Below are 24,002 nucleotides of genomic sequence, written 5' to 3' on the forward strand. Positions count from 1 at the left end.
CTCGTTTTAATGTTTTTGTATGAAAAGACATTTTTTTATTAAGATGTGTGTTACAATTGCGGCAAGAAAGAGGTGTCACCGCAGTCGTTTCGAGAGCTTTGAGACGCCTGTACGGGAGCCCATAAGATTGAATACCGCATGATGTACAGTTTTTCATCACTATATTACACTATTGGTAATATTTTTACCCTGTCTCAGTAGAAACGGACATAAAACATCAGAAAAAATAGTCTCACAGCGACTATGTTACCACTGTTAACCATTACTCAACCTACCAAAATAAGCAAGCACATTTGTCCAATATTATGCAACGTGCTCACTATTGAGCTATTATTAATAGATGATCCACTGAGCTAATAGCCCCGTTTATTTGGGCGGCGTACGACACGAATGTTAAATCAGACGACGGTCTGAGATAACAATACTGATAATGTATGCGGGCACCTAATATTGATTGTTGCAATTGTTACGGAGCGTTTTCGTACGCGTTCAGATTCGCGTTGTGCATCGCCGTGCTGCTTAAGTACGGCGCAGTTATAAAGGTAAGTTGTTTAATAGGTCCAATTTGCAGCTGATCATATAGGTGAAACTACCTGAAATCTAATTAAAAATGACAGACCGGCGCTAATTGAGCCTTTCTTTGGTGTCAAGCTGTTATTGTTAATAACGCCAAAGCGTTTAATTTTTGTTATTGTTGTTATTGATATTCAGCTATCAGCTAGCAACAATTATAAATAAATAAGCTTTGGTCAATAATTTACGAAGTCCAATGGCCGAATTTGAGATAATCCTACTTACTTTCCTAGGTTCGCAATAGCTGTGCCGTCTGCTAGTGTCTAACAAGTAAACAAACACTAAAGCGCCGGCACAATTGTCTAGAAGTACCGATCTACTGTCTAGCGTTTTTTTTCGACTTATTTGAGCGGTACGTGTTCAGGTGTTTAGTTAATTTGTATGTCACCTGTAAGAATATATAATACAATTTCAATGATATGTATAACGCTAACTGAGCAGACTCTTTAAAATATGGCCAAAATTTTAAAATATAGCTAAAAGCTATAAGTGATAAGGCGAACAAATGCGCGAAGTACTATGAGCTTGATAAAAGCGTATTATTTGCAACATGTAAAAGGGTAACATCGACTAAAGCAATCGTGTATATACGAGACATATTTTTGGATGGGTTCGACAGAAAATGCGTTATTTTTTATAGGTTAAATTGTTCTAACAATGTTTACAAATGAGATAAGTTTATAGTATTTTTATGCGACGAAACGAGACTGTAGTATGTCTATAGTAGGCTAGTTTTGTCAGTTAGTTTACTATTGCTATAGGTAGCGATTCCAATATTTGAATGATTCAGTTGGAGAAGCCTTAAGTTGATTAGTACTATTTGCCTAATCTCGGCCCTTTTAAGTTATTCTAATTCTGTAATATTTCCAATCAACCCTTGAATTGATAGGAATGATGTCACTATGTGGTGTGTGGAGTAACTGTGTTTGTAATTTAAGGTTTGCAAACAACATGTTAACGAAAGTTGCGGGGTCGCTTGTCGGTCTGGGAATGGCGGCGTTACTCGGCTACAAGAAGTGGACATGCTTAGAACACCATGAAGAGGTTGATGGAGTTAGATCATCTAAAACTACTCTTAAACCTTGTCCTTTTCACGATCATAAGAAGGTCCCTCATCACCGCGTCCGTCTTTATGGCCATTTACCAAAATCGTCCGAGACAGGTCTGCGTGCGCATATACACGATGAGGTAAGGTATTGGTTGCTTTAGAAGCAACCAGAGTATGTTGTGCTCCCATGTAGCATCTGACAGAGGATCAAGTTGTCAAACTAAACAATATAAACTCTGTTTAAACCGCTGATACACTATTGTGTCATAATATTTTTTCAGAGCCTGTTTTTTGGCTATTTGGTATAACCTTAAATTCGCTTATTACTCAGATTATATATTTTGTTTGCTCTTGCGTTTCTTGTTACGCTTGCTTGCAGAGAAAGAACTGGAACTTTAATTGGGACAGTAGGGACCCAGCCGAAATCTATTCTAAGGCCGAAGGTCCGATCAACGAGTGCAAAATTCCATATAAATCGCGTCATATCTACCTTGTTCGGCATGGAGAATATAACCAAGATAATGAACACGATGCGTTACGAAATTTAACTGAAAAAGGCAAAGAGCAAGCAACACTTGCGGGAAAACGACTCCAGGAGTTAGGATTAACGTTCGACAAAATTATAATCTCTACGATGACTAGGGCGCGAGAAACGGGCGATTGCATCTTGAAGTAAGTGCACGCTGATCAGCAGAATCGAAAATACGAACCAAATGTGCCAATGCACAGTTTTGTTACAATGCACAGTTAGTTGATGTTTTGTTTTTGCATTATTCCTATACTAAAATAGAATTTTAAATCATCTATTTAAGCAACGCTTGTAATCGAGAAAATCACTCTTGAGATGGCGTCGGGCGAAGTTTTTAAATAGGTTAATACAATCTTTGACTTAATGAATGACCTATGAAAGCTTTTTAATTTACAGGGAATTGCCACCAGAAATGACAGAAAAGGTAGTTACAACGGATTTATTGCGAGAAGGTTTACCCGCTTCCTCAGAACCGAAATCAGGTAAATTTCGTGAACCTTCAATATTCTTCCAGGACGGGGCCCGCATTGAAGCGGGTTTTCGAAAATATTTCTATCGGGCAAAGCCAACTCAAGAAAGAACCGAGAGACTGTTGCTTGTGTGTCACGCAAACGTCATCAGGTAAATGAGGTGAAATTATTCATGGGAATTCAAGCACTGTTAAAAATAATGGTGCTACAGATCTGGTATGTAAGATATGGTATTTTGAAAAGAGCTGTAATGCGCATCGAAGCAATCATTTCGCACATATTTATTGCACACAGAGTAGCGGAAGGAGTATTAAAGAAGAGAATCAAAGAAGAATTAATTTCAACAAAGGTAATATAGCCAAATACTTTTTCCCCACTTTACTTACAACTGTATGCTATTTCAGATACTTCATTTGTCGCGCTCTGCAGATTCCTGAAGACGCATTGTTGCGGTTTTCCATTAAACATGGTTCCATTACTCACATCGAGATCAAACCATCGGGAAGGGTCGTGGCGAGATTTATCGGTGAAACGGGCTTCATGCCCGAGAACTTGCAAAAGCAGTAGAAAAACAAGCTAACTTTCAGTGAACTAGCTAATGCGATAATTGCACGCCGTTTAAAAACGTTCACTAGTCAATCGTTGTAAACAAAACGACCAAAAGATCGTAATGCACAGTTTATAAGAATTGTCGCGGTCAACTGAGCAATTGTAAAACATTTGCCCGCCATGGTCATGTATGTATATATATATACATACATCTCTTATAATGTCGAATCCGTGGCATATGCCTTTCAGGATGGTAAAAAAAGCATGTGCTCTAAGAAAGAACCATGGCGAACTACCTCGAGTTGTGGTTGCTAGGTTCGATATTAGATCTTCACAATTAGTCGGCTAAAATTTTACAGTCCTGCACGAAGAGCAACTAGCCAATTTCTCAAATTGTATTCCATGTACTCATTGAAGTTGATATGTAAATAGTTAGAAAATGGTTTGATAACTAGGAATAGCTACTAACTTAACAGATATTTTCCGACTTTTTTTTTGGCCAATAGTCGGCACGCCATGGAGTTATGTCTGTAATCATGTCTATACGTGGCTTAAACGACGATTCTCGCTTCTCAGTGACATCCCAATACAAAAGTATTTTGAGTGACGCGCATGAACGGTAGAGGATAAACATGAATGACATTTGTATGGAGTAAGATGCACATTTTATTACGCTTTTACGCGGAGCTATATTGGAAGCTTCATACTAATTATAGTTCTACAATAAATAATTAGATCAGGAACAAGAGTCGTACTAAGGTGAGACCCATAAAACGCACTTTCGAAACTTATGATGATTCAAATGGACATCAACAATTTATATACGTGCATTGTGGAGCATCCCGCCAAACCAATGCTCCGTCCTTCTTTATGCGAACTCTGTGATCTTTCGTTAAATAAATGATTTGCTATAAGAGGGACCATTCGATTCAAGCGATTGTGTTCGTTGACACTGTGGTTTCCTATCGACAATTCGCACTTAACGAATTGTAAATGTTCTTAACTCCTGACCAGTGTAAGTATACTGAGCAGTGCCTACATCCTGTCTTCCTTCGCATATTACAGCGCACTTAGCTTTAGAGTATAACTTCCTAGTTCAAAAAACAAATTGCAGGGGAATATTACGGGCTTCCAGCTTGCTATCATTAGCTATTGTAGAAATTAATAAGTGAGTCAACGAGATAGAGTCCGTTCAGTCATCCGAAATACACTGTTAGACAGTAATGCGATATAAATGGTGGGTACTATGTATTGTGGAAGCTCGTACCTAAAATATATTAATGGAGCCTCAGAGAAGCAACCTTGATGATACTCACTGAGCCTCCCCAGCAATATGGCTTAGTAATTCGGTGTAGTCAGATGAGCGACTTAAGACTTTTATATAATGTCCATTTAAGGATTGGCTCAATTTGTAAAAAATATGTGAGTAAAAATGTTTTAATGATAACCGCAGTTTAATTTGACATAACGAAGGAAATAGTCCTCGAATCTAGCGAATCATAGCAGTTTTAATTTACTGCCTCTGACACTAAATCTAACGATTCTTTACAAGGGTAACTACAAAAGCCGATCATTTACAAGTAGTTCTGGCTGATTAGAAAGGCCTCTAGGTTGTACCTGCATTATGCAAGAATGTCCTGTGCATGTGTCTGTGGTAATGGATGATAATCTTGCATTTCAAAGAGATTTCAAAGAGTTAATATAGCGGAGAGGACCCGCAAAGTAAACATACAATTCAGTTTTTGACAACCATTGATTTGTACGCGGAGATAATAAGTTAGTAGTGTAGATGAGAATGCTGCTCAAAGCCTCATGAAGGCCACAAAATCGAGGCTTACAAGGTTAGTAGTTCACAAAAATCTTATAAAATGAATAATACTATTTCATTTCTGGACTTACTGTAAACCTTAGAGTATGCTCATTCCATGTATCTCATTACACTATAAATAATGATAATATCACTACTACTACCAATAACAATAATAGACACTTTTCCATTTTTCTAAAATTGCAAGATCTGAGTCATTAATAATGCCATATTAAAAGCCAATATTGTCCTTAGACATCGCAGCACTTTTCAGGATAAAGCCCAATTTGTAATGATCTGCTAATTATCGTCTAACAAACCGTACCGTAGCGATAATGCAGCAATAGCATGGCCAGGATATAACAACGGAATTCAGCAAACCCGATGTTTACTTCAGATGTCAATCAATATACAAGGACCTAATATAAGCCTTGCATATATTAGTACAAATAGCTTTATTGGCGATTTTTTTATCACCAACTGCTTCGACTCAGGCTGCTTGTTTATGTAAATTCAATAATTATATATTCCACTTCATATATTCTGATCTATCGTACGCTGATAAATACCGTTTCTTTCTTTGGCAGTACGATATCTGCATATTTGTTCCCTATAAATTCAATAGCTAGCCATTATATCATTGGGGATCGATTAGTACGATGCGCGCGCGAGTGTTTGGTTTGTGCACAACTGCCACTTCTAATAGTGATTCGTCTCTTTCGTTCATAAGTATTTTACAGGCAATTGGGAATAACATAAAGATGCTTTTATAATTCTTTTTACTACGAACTGTTTTTACTATGAATATGCATATGCATTTTTTCGTAAATTATGTATATATGCATTTGCCTTTTTGACGCCAATTGTAAACTAGTGGTGTTATAATTACTTTTAAAGAAAAACAAAATAATGGCACCTTTAAATATTTCTCGTGTCTGCTTCATCACGTGCGTTATTGTAACCTAGCCAATGTGCATTGTATCTGTTCAGATCACAGGCGTCCGGCCTTTGTGTGTCAGACAGAGATTGTCTATCCTCCGAAAAAGCTCCACTCTGCGTTTCATAGCAGCAGCAGCAACGCCAGCCAGTCACCTCAACATCTCCCTCGTCCCTTCGCCGCACAGCTTCTATCGCTTTGAGCAGTCCAACATGGTGCGGCCCTGGTACGGTCGAACGCTCGTGAGTGCAACCGGTACTATGGTAGTGATTTTCGCGCTATTCTGGCCAGTAAAATGCCGCTACAGCGACGAAGCCGAGTTCACATTATCGATTCCAGCCGGCAAGGAAGAATGCCTCTTCCAGAACGCCCGAAAAAATCAACTCCTTGAGATAGAATATCAAGTTCTTGATGCCGGCTCGATGGGGGAAAATTCGCTAAGTGTGGATTTTACGCTGACTGCTCCCGATGGAACTGTTATGGTTCGGGAGGAGGATAAACCGGACTCTGTACATCGACTTGAGGTGAAAGTTGACGGTGATTATAAAATCTGTTTAGGAAACACCCGTTCATTACTCAGTGCGAAACAGGTCTACCTCGAAGTGTTCGTCGACAACGGAGATAGTTCACGAGAAGTCGAGGACGATGATCCCTTCGGGTTGGGCAGCGTTACCCTGACCCCTGATCAGGGCTTTAATTCGAGTGACATTGATAAGATGAAGGCTAGACTTAATCGTCTCTACGATTTGCTCAACCAGGTCGAACGCTATCAGGAATGGCAAAAGGCTCATGAAGCGCGCCACCGGAACTTAGTCGAACACAACTTTTCCAAAGTTAATTGGCTTTCGTTTATACTAACCATCGTCGTTGTTATAGTCGGTTCGATTCAAGTATATATTATTCGAGGGTTCTTTGATAATAAGTCGACAGTGCATCGATTTTTTAAGCGAATCTGAGCCCAGATTTTTTGAACATTCCGTACCTAAATTTTTGGTACGGACCCGGAAAATATGGAAGATTCGTTAGTTAGCCAATGCAGACGAAATTTGGCCGTGTATGTGCGATTAAAAAATATAACGATACCCTGTAAGCAATAATGGAGTATCAACGGCACTTCAGTGTAATGTCCGAAGAGCTACATGTACAGTATCCGAAAAGTCTCTATGCGACTATAGTGTTACCTCAACGTACGAGGTTTATATGCCATAATTTTTTCGACGATGTCATTAGTTCAATGATTTTTCAAGCGTTATCTGAATTTTTCAATTATCTTCAACTTTTACTGTGTGAGTATTAAGCGAGAAACGCCATGCTTAATATAATAATACAACTAAGAACAAAAGTGTCTTTGCATGCGTGTCCAGTCAGAAGAGATTTCTTAACAAACCTAATCGTTACCCATGGGTATAAAAACAGGTTATCTGTTTATATTATATTGTTGTGTAAATCTATATTGGACGTGAGGACGGTATCCACCGGGTAATATATATATATATATATAACCTTTTTCCACCTACTTAATCTTTCTGTCTCTTTCGAAAAGTAATAAACATATGATCTATTGAAATTAGTATTATCATAGCATTATTACCCGCATTCTGGTAAGTGTATAAATTTAAACTTCTTTACTTATGCGAACAAGAAATTTTTAGGACAAATATTGTTGATTTGCTAATTTGTTATTGTGTGTTTGCTCTGAGAGAATGACCTGTAAGAGGCAATACCAAAGCTATGGTTGTGCTATGAGGATAGCAAAGGGTCAGCGTAATTCCTTTTTATTGGTTAGCTGTCACCGATAAAAAGGATTAAATACATCGGCTGGCGCTGACTGCGAACACCCATAGATAATTACAGGTAGATATGCCGCCTATCTAAGGGCGCTTACGTAATTCTACTTATTATTTCGGTTATCACGAAGTTCATTCGCTTTAGTAAGTTGACTGAGCAACTACATATAGTCAAAGTCGAGGTTTCATCTTTATTATTATTACCCTTATTTTTGTTTTTATGCGTTTGTTAGTACCACCCAATAGTGGCTTGTATTGGATTGCGTAGTTCAGGTGGCTTAAATAAGTCTGGGATTAGCAATTCTGGTAAATAGCGTTTCTAAAAGGCAAGTGACTGGAATTATCATGCGAACATGTTGATATTTGAACACATGGACACTCGTTTTTCAGTCAAACTTAAGTTTTTTTTTTCAAGAAAACAAATTGCCGTCCTTGTGGTTGCTACAAATAGACACTGGCGGTGATCCTTGAACAATAGGTCTGTAAAAAAAACAAGTATTATATTTTAATAAACAATATGTTTTTAAAAATATGGAGTCCTCTTCTTCTTGTCTTTTTTATATGTCTCTAAGACGTTAGCTAGAATAAATAAGTAAGTCAAATAAAACCATCGATTGAACAGCGAAAAGACTAAAAGCACTGTGATAGCATTTCCTCAGGCAGTTTTGGCCTTAAGATGCACGTTATAGCCAGGGCGAGCACTACTTTTTCCGAACACAGGTTTTCTCGAAGTACAAGTATGGCTGTAGTGCGGTCAGCGAGTAGAATTATTCCAGTCTATTCTTTTTAAGATGTTCAGATTAAAACAAGCTTGCAGAAATTTCAGGCAGTATCGCAAGGATTTTCTTCGTTACGGCTTCTGAAACAACATTCAATAGCAGCGCCTGACGCAAAATCCGAAAACATTCTTGTAGAACATGCGGTACGGATACGCACATAGGCATCGACCCATTAATATTTACATATATCAATACGCCTTTTCACCGGGGATTGAGTAGACTTCTTTCGTCCTAGAGAACCGTGAAACATTTTTGGTCTGTCTATAAATAGAGGACAACCACTTCTAGAAACGTCAATAATTAGTTGCATTATAGCCTGTCCAGTTACGGATCTCTCAGGGGTTTGCTAATTTTTTTCCTATACGATAAACACTGTTCTAACTGCTTGTTAGCGAGAGAAAATCTAGCTTGTGTTCAACCGGTATCTAATCTTAATATACATAGGAGCACCTTGGCCCAAGTGAGCACTCCCTTTTAGATTACTAGGTTCATTGAAAATATCAAATCAGTATTTAATATATCAACCCAATACTATAAAAGAAACTAAGAAAAAGTCGGACATAGTCCCTTCAGCCACAGAAAGGTCGAGAACCAGTGTTATAAGGATTCGACTTACATCCCTGGATTACGGCTTTATTCAGCAATAAATATTATAATATGATGGCAGATGTATGAGTATATCGGAATTATACCTCTTTCTGTCTATAGGAGCCACTCTCTTGCTGTACGTTGAATTCGAGGCAAAGTCTGGACAGATGGTCTTGTAGAGCAGTAGATCGCTGATATGAAAGGGCAAAAAACAGCGCGGCAAAGATAACCACAGGTAAACAGCACAATAATGCCTCGAATTATCCACAGCCAAGCCCGTTCAGCGTTTTATGTAGACAATGAATTGTCACGCAGATAACATGCTCGTCGCACCGGGAAAGAGCCGAGGTCGGGTGGAACGCATTACGAACCTTCTACAGAAACAAGGCAAGTACTTCAAGGCCCCCAAGGACGCTCGACGATGCCTGACTTTGTTTAAACGGGATTTGTCAGATACACCTAAAGGTGGTGCAACAACTCGTTTACTCCAAGCCATAAACAGGTCGTGAGATACTGTTCGAAGAGCATATATGTGCTCTCGAAACATGGTTTACGTTTCCCCTTTTTCTGTTTCTTTGCTGTCCTTTTGTGAAAACTGCGTAACTGGGGACCTGGGCGGCACTTCTGCTCTGCTTGATTCACCTATGAATTATATAAAATAGTCCTAATTGGTTCTGCATTTTGGATCCAATACGGCAGTGATGAAATCGAATTTTGATAGTTATTCACTAGGCTTGTCTACGTCCGTTTGTTACTCGTCGACACTGTGACTGAGGCGACTTAAACCGCTAGCCGAGAAACCCAGGGGCCTTTGGTTTACGCCTCGCCAATGATATCTATATCATCGGCATGACAGACGTGATTAAATAATGAATACATCTATTTATTCCTATCTCTGTACTTAAACGACAACCAGCAGTGTATCGTAGTGCTTACGACAACAGGCACAAAGTGGAATAATGCTGTTTAGAATTTTATCGAACATATATCTCGATAACGTGCAGATCGCTATAAACTAGTATTAGCAGCGGAAGGCCTTATCACTTCGTATTTGTATTTGCTTCGACCAAAGTGTGTGTCTTCGCACAGAGTTGAAGCGTACTTAAAAATGTACTATTTTTTTTTAGAATTTGCGTTCGTTCTTTATCTTCTATCGTTTGATTTCCACTTACCTTTTCATGACTATGCTTTGTAGTATTCAGAATCAGCGTTCACAAAACACTGAATGAATCTACGTTTGACAATACAAGTTACACATCAAATTGTGGTATCTATTGACGATGAGCACAAAGCACAGTCACGGTTGAATCGATATAGTGATGACACTGACGAAACCATGGACAGTGCTATTTACAATAGCAGTAACAAAAACGTACACAGAAACAGCTATCAACAAACAACAAGAACACCTTTTGCACCTGTCAAAGTAAACAGTTAATTCTAAACGACTCCTCCATACGAATACGATATTGCAGCTTGGACTTGTTTCTTATTAGTGGTTGCTTTTTGTTTTCGTCAGAAGTTTCCTTCGCAGGATGGGAAGCGGGATAGTCGATTAGCAAACGCGAAACATGTTCCACAGTGTGTGATTGACTATGCACTAGCATTGCAGCAATGCCATGTTATATTACTATCAAAACGTTACGCTAATAAAACGATTAGTAATTAAATAGTTATTGGTCAAAAGGAATATAATACGCCAGCGTGCTTCGATCTCGCTCGACTACCAACTAGGTAAAAACTGTTATGGGTTAAAGTTTGTCTTCAATATTACTCTGTCGAACGCATACAAAACAGTCCCACTGTAGGTATGTATTTTATATACTATACAGCACAAGATAGTCGTCGACGACGGCGATCATGGATAAACAAAAAAAAACAACCAATTGTTCAGCGACCTTCTGCCTTTTCGCGTGCTGGTCTAATCTGATCTTTCTTCTTCGGTGATGTCGCGCAATGCAAGATCGAGGCCTCTCTGGCTATTCGTCTTTCGCGCACCGCTTGGAGAAAGGGTCATCTTTTTTGAACGCTCTCGCAGAAATGGCAGCGTCGAGCTCCAGCGCGCAATCAACTGCAATCTGAATCAGAAATTCCAAAAAGCAATTGCCACTATCGTCGTATTCGCACAGAAGTAACATTATCTACAGCTCAAACAACAGTTCGATACGTCCTCGGCCCTCCCGCACCACTGCGCCTTCTGTCATCGTACAGTGACAATGGTAAACAAGCAACGGTGGCTTGTGCTTGACCGCCAGCTACAAGCATTTCTAATTGACGATAAACTCAACGGACTCCGCGTTCGCCTTTAACTCCCTGTATGCTATGATATAATAGAGTGGATACAGTTTTTACCGAAAGTGTACGTGCCGCTGCAGCGGTACACTAATTGAAAGAGCGAACAGATAAAGGCAGACATCTGCTGTTCATACACCGAATTACTGTTAGTCGAACGTCGCTATAATAACGACCGCCGACAACCGGCACCAATCTAAATCTTGTTTCTTCACTGCGAACCACTCTCGTACAAGTGACATCTCTAACTACCATCTCGAATTATTCCTTCAATATCGCATGCAGTGGCCGAAGAAAAAGAGTTGAAGTGGATGAGAAACAAAATCTATATTCTGTCGATCTGGCAGAGACAAGGACCTTCCCCGACCCGCTGTGGATCATTTCTTGGTTCTTTCTGACTTTTTACTTCTATCCCTGAAAGCACTGTCGTTCACGAAACAACCAGCAACGGCGGCAATATACGCCGAAATAAAGTAAGTTTTCTTTGGCGCAAAATCAGCCTTCCTCCTGCCTGTTGTGGTCTCCCCCTGCCTGCCTGTCTGTCTGTCAAGTTCTCGTAGCCGGGCTGTGATGTCATTATTATCAGTGCGGTGATCATCTGCCTGATTGCTCGGTGTGTGCGGATCTCTTTCACCTGTTCAGTCGCGATCATAGCGGCAGCACGGTCTGCAGGGCTGTCAGCATGGATCCTCTGCCTGCTTCGCTGTCCGTTGGTCCGCCAATAAGCCGGACTAACTGGGGGACCAACTTTCGCCGCTTTATTCCATTGCGTGCTCTGAAAGACTCTTTCTTTCTTCGTTATCTATTCGTTGTTCCCGTCTTTCTATGACGTCCGCCTTTTGGCGCGAACTTGCGAACTATCTCGCTTTTTTTTCGATCTAGCTCGCAGGTAAGGTATTATCGTTTCATATGCGTATACGCCTGTTGGTACGTTTCCCCATCGTTCTTTTCTTCGTAGCAGTCGATCGATCTCTTAGAGAACAACGTCGCTGCGTATCGACGCGCTCGTTCAGGAAAATAGGACGGCGAAATGACAATCGACTGCAATATGAGCTACGTCGGCTAGAGCAATGGCACCACCACCGTCGGCAGTAGCAACAGCGCGATCAAAGGTGTTTGACGGACGTCCTCTCTCGAAATTTGCAGGAGTTCGTGCCTATGCGGTAACACTAACACCTTCAGTTGTCTGTCAGATACAATATGAGACTTGAGGTTGTTATCTTTTGCAATGACAGCAACAAGCACAACAATGGTCGACTGAGAAATAACGATACAGACGAATAGTTATCTAATAATATTTTAACTATTATAATAATCCATTCGTCGATTAATAACTAGAGAAAGGCCCTAACACACATGAATCTGTTGAAGAAACAATTACAATGCCAACTAGTAAAAAAAAAACACAACTGTCCCAGAGAACAGTTGAAAAATTATGCTGGCAGTACAAGTCTCAAAATGAAGCCAATTGACTGATAAGCGTACCACTTTCCTACACGTACTATAGTTTTTATAAGCGTTGCGCCGAACGGCGCTACTAAGTTAAATTAATTAGTTTTTCACGAGCCTACGTATAATATCGGCTTCTTATAGCCCGATATAAGAAATATCTTCAGATACTAACAACTCAAACGATTAGATAGTAACTTTGCATAGATTCAAGAGGTTGACCGAGGAACTTTTTATAGACTGTGATTCATTAAACGCTGTCTGCTATACGTATTCTTGGTCTTACCTAAGGATAAACACCAGCAGTTTGTGAACCCACTATAATAAACCGATGACTCTAGTCCTATGTGTGTATTGACTGGTCCATTGTACGGCAAGAGAACAGCAGCGTCTTGCCTACATTGAACAAATTTAGGGTACGGTACCTAAATTAGGAGTTGTCCTTATACCTTTTTTTTTAAGGCTATATCTAAATAAAAATAGATATTTTAAGGCAATTTTCAGCAAGTGGGAGCACTGTCATTTCTGACGATCATGTTTACACATTCGATACAACTAGAACTTACTGTGATTAAAACCTTAGTTTAGGTTCTATGCCGCTCTTGGACTCATTGCAAATATTCGCTTTACAAATATGCGAGTGTCTTTTCGATAGAGACACAAGGGAGTGACTCGATATTGTTATGCCAATGTTTGTTAGACGCTTGCTAAGAATGCCCATGCATAGTAATCCAACGGATTAAAATCTGGGGTTGTTCAGCTGCCACATCTACGGATCTCAGAACATCGCTATGTTTTCAACCCAGAACTAATAGAGTCGTTATGCACGCTATTAGAAGCTGTATAATTAAATTTCAGACACTTCAGTTACCTGCGCTTGTACAGCAGTTTGTAGAGCATGCAGATAAATGTCTTTAGTGACGCGCTGGCCTGGAAAAAATACGGTGGCATCGCGTTACAAGTATTGAATAGCGTACTTCAAACCCCGTCAAAATGACAGTAGAAGCATGTGAAGTCACAATTGTGTCAAATATGTCATATTTGTATCAAGGACAAAAAGAGCTCGCTATGGACCAAAATCCAAGACGACCACCTGCCTCATTTTTGAGCAAATGAAGTAGCAATTACATAAAATCCTTTTGGTTCTATTGTCCTCAGTATTTGTCTAGCTGGCTACGACACATGAAGTGTACCTGAGGTCTTCGTAAACAATCCATAATGCTGCACGCTCGTTTACAGGGAATTTCTTCACGCACGCCCTGATTGAAATACAAGAATCATTAAAACTGAACAGCAGCGATTAACTTTAAGGTACGAACTCATCTTGCTCCTTCGTAACTTTTTCATTCGCTTCTGCTTCTCTTGCAGCCGCACAATCATCTGCAATGCAATACCCTGTTGATGTGGGGTGATTGGAAAAGTACATTTATCTTAATTAAGTCTTAATGAGGATTCATTCAGCTCACCAACGAAACAGAGTTCATGCGGCGTGTATAAATTTTCTAACAGCTAATCTCTGTTTAAGTGATATATAGCTGTTCACCACGGCGAATTTATTGTCTTGCTATAGAAAGAACTGGCTTTCGTCTGGTACCAGGAAAGGTATCGGCCGCGATAAACCGTGTCCTAATTAGGCGCCTTACTCTGTATAGAGGCAATACAGCTTTCTGATTAACCGAAATGTCTATTCGGGTCTGATCACACAACTTAAGCCCTGACACAATTTCGGTAATCTAAAAAACATACACCATCCATAGAAAACGAATGCAGCCGGGTAGCCGAGAGCAAGCTTATCGTGTCAATCAGCGGGGCTACCACAGTTTATGTAATGACTCCGCGATTGTGACGCACGGGATGAAGTGGTGGGATACCTGGCGACCAGTGCGTCAGGATACCCAATTTTAGCTTATTGTTAGCTATATTTTATGCTACCGAGAAGCAGTGTCTGCAGGGTTTGAAAACGTCATACGACACCTAGCAGTCCACGTTCAAAATACGTGAAGTTCCAATAGCCGAAGGGAGTGACAGTTTGATATCTTCTGACGCCTGATTTCGTATATATCTGATCCAGCAAGAGCGAAATGATTAATGTACTTGTATGTATTAAAGTGAATGAGTGGTCATTATGAGAGGCCGTTTAAAAGCAGAATGCTAAAACGATCTACGATATCACAAAAGGCGTCTTGCGTTCATCGCTTATGCCTTCGCAATATGTATCAAGCGTAACCGCTGTTTGTCTGTACACCTGCCGGGCAATCTCAACCAGCATGTACTCATCGTGTTTCTCAAGTACCGATTCCGCAGGTGTAGCTAGATCGATCGCTTGAACTGTATTGTGATTGTTCACTTTCAAGATCTTAGAAACGCTGCCCGCAAACTATGACATTGAAGATCGATTTTCCCTTTTTTAGATACCTTACAGTGATGATACTTTCCATACGCTCTCTCAAGATCGGCATGCTAGCTACTTCCTGTTAAACGCTTAAAATAGATAAATTTTCACTATCGTACAGAACTGTTTGTTGTATGTTCGCGTGCCAGCTAGACAGAACAAATAAACATACGTATGTATGTCTGTAATAGAGATCTGCTCTACTAGAATTCCTATTGGGGTTCGCATACAACGTAGGCAATTTTTTTGGTCTTAATTAACCTGTGGAACAAATACTGGTAAGCTTGTGAACAGGTTATCCGCGTCGCTCAGGGCCTGTGTAACAGACGCAACACGACCGCAACAGTTTACCTCTGTGAGTTGTTGCCCCGTACAAATAGCTTGTCTCTACCACTTCTTCTATACCACCAGCCATTTAGTTAATATTTTTGGCTATTACGTTCAGCTGGAACTTCTTGAATCCGTATTTTTTTACGTGCATAATTTTGATAACGCCGTCTCTAGGACGTGAAACGCTTTTTTCTGGCTTCTCTCGCACGAAACGAAATTTTACGACTGGCATGATCTGATCTTGGCCCATCGGCCAACGAGAGTATTCGTCACTATTTCATTGGCAATTCATTACGGAATCGCCTTTATCTTCGCAGTCCGCTTCGCATCATAGTAGTCGTAAAATTTCGCAAACGTCTTAACCATGGGACTTGAACCGAACGACGTTCGAACGGGCGGATAAAAGTATTTCGGCATGTCAGCGTTGCTACTCCGACCTGAAGCGTACATAATCTCTGACAGCCTTATTAAATTTTATCACACTCAGTAAAACAACTTTAGGATTATTCTTCTAGCACACTACTATTATGTTACTAGTTAATAATTAAATCCCTCTTTAAAAATGATTTAGTCCTGTGTTTTAGCCAGCATATTAATAAGCGACTGATACTACCTGACAATTGTATTTGGTCCTCATTAGGAATAAATGAATTTCGATTTTATTCGCTTAATCCTTTGATTTGTGTTCGAATCCCATTTTAGGATATGCTTGCTTTAAAAGCGGCTATCCGTTATTTATCTAGCAAATCTGTCCGCTAATATAGGTGTTTTTAATCGACACGCTCACATTGTTTCCCCTATTATCCGTTCGCATGATCATTACGTTTTTTTTAGAACAGCTAGACCTGGTAGTCTGACATTGTTGCGTTTCTAACGATAGACAATCTCTCTACCTCCAACTTTAATACTAAAACATCGCATATGCGCACATTGATATACGTCTGACTATTACCTGCCTGAACGCGCTGCGACGCAAAAGTTAGCATTAAAAAACGAGATATACACACACTCCCACAAGTCAAGAGATCTTCATTCAGTTGAAGCTGCTGCTCTTGCTACTTCATTATTGCAGGAAAAGTAATTCAACTACGGAATCTCGAGGTCGAGGGTTGCGTAATGGACAAGGCTGGCCGCCGATGCTTGACTTGTCGCGTAGTCTTTAGAATGCGTATATGCAGAGCTGCTTCCTTGCACCTGTCGCTTGTTCGACTCGTTCATCTATAGACACTGCCGTAAATGCTGTATCGCTGTTTCATGTAGAATTTGCTGTTGCCATAGGGAATACACGGATCCCTCACGGTGAGTAGTTACATACGGCAAGTATGGCAAAATGAAAAAGACCGTCCGCTGACCCGCCCAGTAATCGGCAGCTTCTGCCTACCACCGACAGCGGCGATGGCAATGACACGGCATTGACCACCGCCCTTCCGGGCTCATGCGTAAATTTATTTTTTTGCCCATTCAACCAATCATCGTTATTAACTCATGCTGTGAGCGGATGAGGACCATAACAACAAGAACAATAACAACGGTAACACCGACAGCGACAATGTAAGAGTCCAGAACGCTGGTCATAAAAAAAGCATCGGATTTCTTTAGTTCAATGCAATTGTATCAAAAAAAAAACATGGCGATGTTAAAGTACACTTTATCTATGTAGCTAAGTTAGATGGAGCGGGACTTACATATGGACATGGTCTCTAATAATACTGTTGACGTTGGAGCCACCTCTGTGGCTGCTATTCATATTACTTCAAATAATATATAAAATCGAACAGATCAAATAAAAGCGGAAAAGAGAGATAATTGAAGAGGTTTTTTGAAATGAGTGGACGGACTTCAAAGCCTGCTTTTGGGTGCATGACACGGTTACCAGGAAATGTTATGAATTGCCATTTGCAAATACAAGTTTTGTTGCCCGTCTTGCATCTGTTACCAACAATGGACTTGCGACGTTGAATTGATTTTGCTGACAGACTGTTATGCATAAAATTACAAATTATAATTCAAATGGCAACGAAGGGCACAGCGGATTTTTCAGCAGAGCCTGCAGAAAAATACTCAAAATATACCATTGAAAAGCCGGGTCAAGTCCACAGCACAGCATAGGTTACAACTATTAATGTCACCATCTTGTATCAATATTGACTTGGCAGGAAAAAATTGGTAAAAAAAACTATCGGATAGAAAGCGAAGAATGTATGAGCGCTTCTATCGGTCAACATGTGTTTCGAATGGTTTTTTAACGCCTCATACGACCTTTGATGGGATCGTTATGTCAATATTGTACCCACAACTCTCACTTGCCGACACTTTTGTGTGACAAGCAAAATTGTGGTAATTGCTGTCGCGGTAGTTTCGCCCTGCCGCCGTTTACATGCACGAAGTTTATATTCTACAAAATGCAGGTAAACGACTGTTTATGAAGCAAGCCTTCAAGTCCAATTTCCAGCATTAAGTTTTATTGATCATATATATATATATATATATATATATATATATATATATATATAGGCTGTTACAAGCGAATTCGGCAGATTTTGGAGTTGGATAGCTTTTGAACTACGCTCTTAAGTTACAACGCTAGCAGACGAAATTCAGCTGGTAAACACTCCAGTTTTCTAGAAACTTGTGAGTGGAAATCGGTTCAGTCTACTCCAGGAGAAACGAGTTCAGAAGAAAAGAAACATTCTTTAGTTTCGAAAATTGAGGTGCAGTGGTTAAGGCTTCATTTCTCATTGCGTAAACTCATCGCAGATTGGTGAAGACCTTAGACAAGGCGGCCTCAAGCAAAAGCACAGTAGGTGAATGGTGCAAAATTTTCGGGAACGGAGGCTTGAATATTGAACACCAGCGAGAAGATGACCAGAGATGGGGACTCGAAAAACCGATTAAGCAACCGCAACCGAATAAGCAGAGCTTGAAATCTAAGGCCTGTGTAAACCAGAACTGGTATTTCATGCGTGCAACGTGTTACACATAAGCCAAATGCTGAAAATTCGGAAACTGAGCAATTGATTCCAAGTCAATCAAAAATGCATGTAATATATTTCGCGTGCAAACAGTGGAATTTATATCGATAAAAAGCTCACCTAGGGCATAGAGTTGCTGTAGACAATGCATGACTGTTAGCCAGAGAGGAACTAGATCGGAGAATGACGTCGCCCTGGAGGAAAATCAAATTCCATTGCAATTTAAAACAGGTTCGGGCGTCAGCTGATGGTAGTATATGCAATGGGCACCAGAGACGTCTGCTACTATGAGATACTAGCCGAAAATAAAATAATGAATGCAGCCCATTATTCCTTCAGAGACTCATAGACCGTTAGCACGGCAATTGAAAGCACGAAATCCATTACTTAACGACAATGTCAGATCTCGTCGCCACGCTTCCATTACTTCCTGGATTGAGTAAAGGGTATTTAGCATTGGCTTCAATCCACCTATTCTCGCGATCTGAATTTCTGTGGTGACAGAACTTCCCACGCCCTAAAAAGAGCAACTGGAAGGCTAGCACATTGCACTATCCATTTAGTTCGAAGAGCCTCAGATAGGAAAATTACATATGGAAACGCGATGATATATATATGACTGTCGAGAAGCTTGGACAAGTACATAAATAATAAAGGAAATTACTTCTAAGGCATATATATTAAAAGATTAGTATTATTATTATTAACTAAGTTGAAAAGTTATTTCATTTCGAAACCTGCCGGATCTGTTTATAAGAGCCAGTTTCATTGAGATTGCAGTGCGGCGTCACCAATTACTTCTATAAAATCAAAAATAATCCTTATTCTAAACATAAACCGTTTCATTCAATGTTGATTTTTCTAGGCCTTAACGAGGTTATTAGCTTCTAGAAAAAGAAGCCCATGAATGCCGGGAATGTGCCAGACCTATAGCATGAGGATTTTATAACAAATTGACTTTAACTGCAAAATAAGTGTTATTCTATTTCTGTTTTAAGAAAGCTATTTTTTCCTTATCGAACATGCACTTGAGGATCGATGGAATTAATTTGGTGGAGAATACAGAAAGAAACATAGTAGGAGCAATTTTAAAGATACTGACTCAGAAAATAAACATGCTTAGTTTAAGAGTTAAAGCCAGATTCCTTTTTTGCTAACGCTGTTTGAAAAGTATGCTATTAATGTTTTGAGTCCTTTGTTCAGTACCATTTTAGTTAAACACTACTTCAGACCCAGCATTAGACATGTCAAGAGGCTCCTCATGGTTAAGACATTTGTCCTGCATGAAAAGCACCTGAATTTGATTCCGAGGCTACACTCGTCTATTATTCGAACCGTGATGGCCAATCATCTGAGCCGTTCCTTCCTAAATCTACCTTGGTCGAACACATGATGTATGGTGTTTTACTTCCACGACGTGATTCTTACTATTATATATAGTCATCATCACTCACTTGCATGATGAAGGAAACATCTAAGAACTCGCAGAACGACATGCTAATTGCGTGAGGTTAGCAGTGATTAGTAGAATACTACGGAATCACAGATTGTTTAAACCCTCGCACGGGTTGTTGCTATATCGGTGGACGAGAGAACTTTCAGTTAATATCATTGCACCTATAAACATAGCTACCAGGCTGATGGTTGGATACGAGAAAAGACTAATATAACCATATTTCTCAGGAGAATATCAGAGAGGAATCTACACCATTTTCAACACTTTTCATACACACTGTAGGCGCAGCCAAAACTTAAAGGACACCTTCCGGTCGCCCACATGAGCGGAAGGAGGATACGCTTATTTGGTTAAGCACTTATATAGATGTTTGTCAATGTGAACTCTCACCACAAAAATCGAAGTTGAGGTTGCAGCAAAACCTTTCGTGATTATATTGATTTAGAGATAAAACGCAGTTCTCATTTGAAGCTTTTCTCCAGATCTGGCTGATGCCATTATTCCGTTTGTTTTTATACGTGATGTGATCTTCCTGACAAACACACGTGCACAAGTGCGCGTGAACGTGGCGTCATCAGATGGACACTCTATTATTGACTAGATAAAATAAATGACACCTACAAATAATTTAACGAACCATTCAACAGCGTGACGACACTCCAATGCGCGCAGGCAAAACAATGAACTACAAGGATAGAGCTTTTCTGCTGCCAAAAAATCGTGATAATCAACGGGAGATCTAGCACAATCAACAACGGGGCGAAGCGTTGCCGACCTGTACTCACTCTAATTATCTGCTACTTTTCAACCTTTTTTTTTTTCTTTTGAATATTGCCTTCACTCATTACCAGTACCCATACATGCACAAACATAGGCGCTTATACTGTAAGAATTTATTCGTAACGTCAAACGAATGTGCTTATTTCTATTCTAAATAAAACTGTTATGCAGTACGTAAAGCCCTATCTAAAAAGCTGATCACAGAAAGTTGATCTTTCTCCTGACCAATTCAATAAAGCTACCATCATTAAGACTCATCGGTTAACCCTAAAGTTCTCTTGTTAATAGAATATGTTTGATAATTGTGTAATTACCTTTATCAGCTGACCGCCGCCACTGAACGCATAGTATAGGAGTCAATCGTTGAGCCTAAATCGTCTAAGATGGCGAAACACGAGGCTATTTGTTTTCGAATCTGGTCTATTAAGGTCACCTCAAGTATAGCACTTAATACATACACTTTACAATGTCGTCAATCTATTGTTCTATAAAAAAAATCCACACTAGTTCTTAAACCAGACCCGCACCAATCCCAAAAGTTATGCTTCTGTTACTGATAAACTGAAGATTCAGTGTATTTTTTTGAATGACGATTAAATTAATATTCAGTTAAAGGGTTTTACTTAGAATGAGTTCACAAATATAATCAAATTAACTATAAATATCATATAAAAAAATATGTGCGATTGCATGTTGGCAAAATACACACTGCAAACGGACGTCGTATTATCGTTGCGTATGGGTGAAAAATACAAGGCTCTATTCATAGGCCGCTAGAACCACATTATATTGACGGTTAACAGAAAGAAGATTGGGTGAAGCTAAGTGTGTTTACTGAGAGCGTATATATTAATATACTTCTATAATGCATAGCTGCATAGGATTAGATGTTTGGCAACATAGTGAGAGTGTCAGTTTCTTATAACACGCATCATTGGCAGTGCAATCATTTCACAAAATATATTATCGCCATACGGATAATAACATGATTTGGCGCGATTCTATTGACTTCCTGGTAAGAAGAAAACGCACACATCGGAAGGGACCCTTCCCGCAACTTCGACTGCTATTACATAATAGCCGTTTAAGACAGCAGCACCGCCAGACGTCGGGGCACTCGGGGCAGCCCCCCCCCGAAGGTAACTATAGGCTTCCTTCCGTGAAGTGGTATTACGCGCGAGGACTCTATTAGTCATACGACATCCTTCGAAGCGATCGCAGGTAACCGAAGAAGATGCGAATCAGCTACAAACGGCAGACTGCTTTATTGATGGCTAGCCACCATTGGAAATATTTACGAAGCACTTCCTCTAAGACGTGCTGGTAGCCAAAAAGACGTTGTTAGCAATGATTTCGTATCAGCGCAGTTGGAATGCTGAAATTAAAGAAAAGGTCATTATTCTGACCGTAATTCGAAAACTTCGATAAACACTCACTAACAAGGATATTAAGTAGAGTTCATCATACGTACAGCTCGGTGTATAGACAATCTTCAAGATAAAGTCAGTGACAACTGCTGGAATAGATACGACGCATCAGGCTGCAGCTAGACGCTGTCCACAAAAGGTACCTTTTAAAGGCGGTAGTACATACAAAACTTGCCATAGTTAGTACGTCTTGGTGGGTTCTGTGAGTTAAAACGATGGCCTTCAAAAGACGCGTCCACGCCTGTTTAGCCGTTCTCATCACACTCTTTGTACTGGTGCTTCTTTCGTCATTTGTTCAGGAGTCCGTGCACTTTAGTCAAAATCTCAACATTTCCGTGTGCTACTTTTGTGATGAAGGCGTTGACTTCAGTGTTCGAAACTTCGGCTGTTGTATGCTTCACTCAAGGTGCTGCTTTGACGAGGATAAGGACTGGGAGTAAAGTTATGGATATAAATGAAAACAACATTGCGATGTTCTCAGATGACTGTATCTGGAAGAAATAAAGAGATTAAACTTTATGCCGCTGGACTCCAAGGACAGTACTAATTTAGTAATTTGAAAACGACCCATAAAAGATCTGTCGCTCGACCTCACAGAGCAGCCTCTTTTATATCGTAACAGCTTTGATAGACAGGAGTACACGGGATATGCAGGCTATAAAAAGACCTCTTGGAAGGGTTGGGGACCCTGGATGTTAAGTAAGTTAAATGCTGTAACATATTTTCTCGTTTATTTCATGTGTTGAAATCAAGTTGCCTAGTTGCAATGTACAGATTGCTAGCGCCAGATATAGCAATTTATTCAATGAAAGTACTTACATGTACACATGTCATAAATAAACTGTCAAGTGTGAGTGTTATTTACTTACGTCGTAGTTATTGAGACTTGTACAATACTTGTACAATAGTTCGGTAGAGCAAACTCTTTTGTTATAGATAGAAGATAGACAAAACATTTGAAAACGTTTACCCTGTAACATAGTAATAGAAAAGAACATCGTTCTATCACCTTGAATTGAAAAACTCAGATTTCGAGTCTGAATGATTAACTATATTTCTTTGAAGACTTACAACGACAAGCATGATCAATAACTTTATATCGCTAAATATCTATATAAAAATACAATAGATTCAAAACTTACCCTGTCAGGGCCATAATCATCGCTATTTGTACTTTGACGCATATCGTTTTACCCAAAAGCTTGTTACATTATAAGAACTTAAGAAGTGATTATGCAATGCTACTAACACGATTTTTTTACTTAAGATTGTGCTTTATAGACGATTTGTCATAGAATCCATAATCTGAGCATCAGTAGAACCAAAACGAATTATATAATTTAATAAATGCATCTGATGTTACTTTAGTCAATCTGTCGAAGGCACTTCAAGCACCGAATATTCATGAACGTCTTATAAATAAGGAGATCTCTTATTCGTTAACTGTGAATTATCTTTTTGATTGATTTTCACGATAACTTGCGGGATGCACCGTTTCAACAACCTCTACTTTAGAGGGTAAAGCCTACTCATTTTTTTGCTTTATGTAATTTGAATCCATGAATTCTGCAACGATAAACTGAATAAATCTACTATTTTGACCATGAAAAACTTGTCGCTGATCAACTTTCAATCAAAATCGCAACGTCTCCCCATAAAACCTCAAAAGTGAGTAAACAATCAGAGTTTCACATGCATAGACTATCCTAAAAGCGATTCCGACACCTGTTGAGTCTGTTTAGCTTCTCTGCCGATGAGTAAACCATTTAAGCTGTGTAGTCAAGTTCAATAGTCGGGACTTCGTCCTAATCGCCACGCTCTCTCTCTCTCTCTCTCT

General features: G+C 39.6%; 3 protein-coding genes and 2 long non-coding RNA genes across 7 annotated transcripts in view; 2 read left to right on the forward strand and 3 right to left on the reverse strand.

Annotated features, from left to right (window-relative positions):
- Mitf (transcription factor Mitf) overlaps window positions 1–21,151 on the reverse strand; it is a 108,194-nt gene extending 87,043 nt beyond the window's left edge. The window contains exon 1 of one of the 2 annotated variants that reach the window (XM_022832185.2): window positions 21,053–21,151. Coding sequence is in view for 1 of the 2 variants with exons in the window: in XM_022832180.2 (XP_022687915.1) it covers window positions 10,240–10,247 (8 nt within the window). In the remaining variant the exon portion in view is untranslated. Of the gene's footprint in view, window positions 1–10,239; window positions 10,903–21,052 lie in introns of those variants that run through there. The other variant, XM_022832180.2, reaches the window with a different exon arrangement.
- LOC147753571 (uncharacterized) lies at window positions 228–841 on the reverse strand. The gene is made up of 2 exons (XR_015310770.1): window positions 799–841; window positions 228–600 (listed from the first exon to the last, which is right to left on the reverse strand). It is a non-coding gene; the product is annotated as an uncharacterized LOC147753571 (long non-coding RNA).
- LOC111259865 (serine/threonine-protein phosphatase Pgam5, mitochondrial) lies at window positions 833–4,097 on the forward strand. 2 transcript variants are annotated; one of them, XM_022832188.2, is made up of 5 exons: window positions 833–925; window positions 1,512–1,761; window positions 2,001–2,293; window positions 2,547–2,632; window positions 3,025–4,097. In XM_022832188.2, the coding sequence occupies exons 2-5, from the start codon at window positions 1,525–1,527 to the stop codon at window positions 3,198–3,200; spliced, it is 792 nt and encodes a 263-aa protein (XP_022687923.1). In that variant the 5' UTR covers window positions 833–925; window positions 1,512–1,524; the 3' UTR covers window positions 3,201–4,097. The 2 variants fall into 2 exon arrangements, with proteins under 2 accessions (XP_022687923.1, XP_022687922.1); XM_022832187.2 differs by having other exon boundaries at window positions 835–925; window positions 2,547–2,771.
- Window positions 5,931–8,232, forward strand: LOC111259864 (transmembrane emp24 domain-containing protein 5). The gene has a single exon (XM_022832186.2). The coding sequence runs from the start codon at window positions 5,946–5,948 to the stop codon at window positions 6,867–6,869; it is 924 nt and encodes a 307-aa protein (XP_022687921.1). The 5' UTR covers window positions 5,931–5,945; the 3' UTR covers window positions 6,870–8,232.
- LOC147753572 (uncharacterized) lies at window positions 7,867–20,246 on the reverse strand. Its single transcript, XR_015310768.1, has 3 exons — window positions 19,957–20,246; window positions 18,623–18,696; window positions 7,867–8,180 (listed from the first exon to the last, which is right to left on the reverse strand). It is a non-coding gene; the product is annotated as an uncharacterized LOC147753572 (long non-coding RNA).
- Window positions 21,152–24,002: the final 2,851 nt, after the last annotated feature.

This window comes from Varroa jacobsoni, unplaced genomic scaffold (assembly GCF_002532875.2).
Source record: "Varroa jacobsoni isolate VJ856 unplaced genomic scaffold, vjacob_1.0 scaffold_375, whole genome shotgun sequence".
Taxonomy (NCBI): Eukaryota; Metazoa; Arthropoda; class Arachnida; order Mesostigmata; family Varroidae; genus Varroa; species Varroa jacobsoni.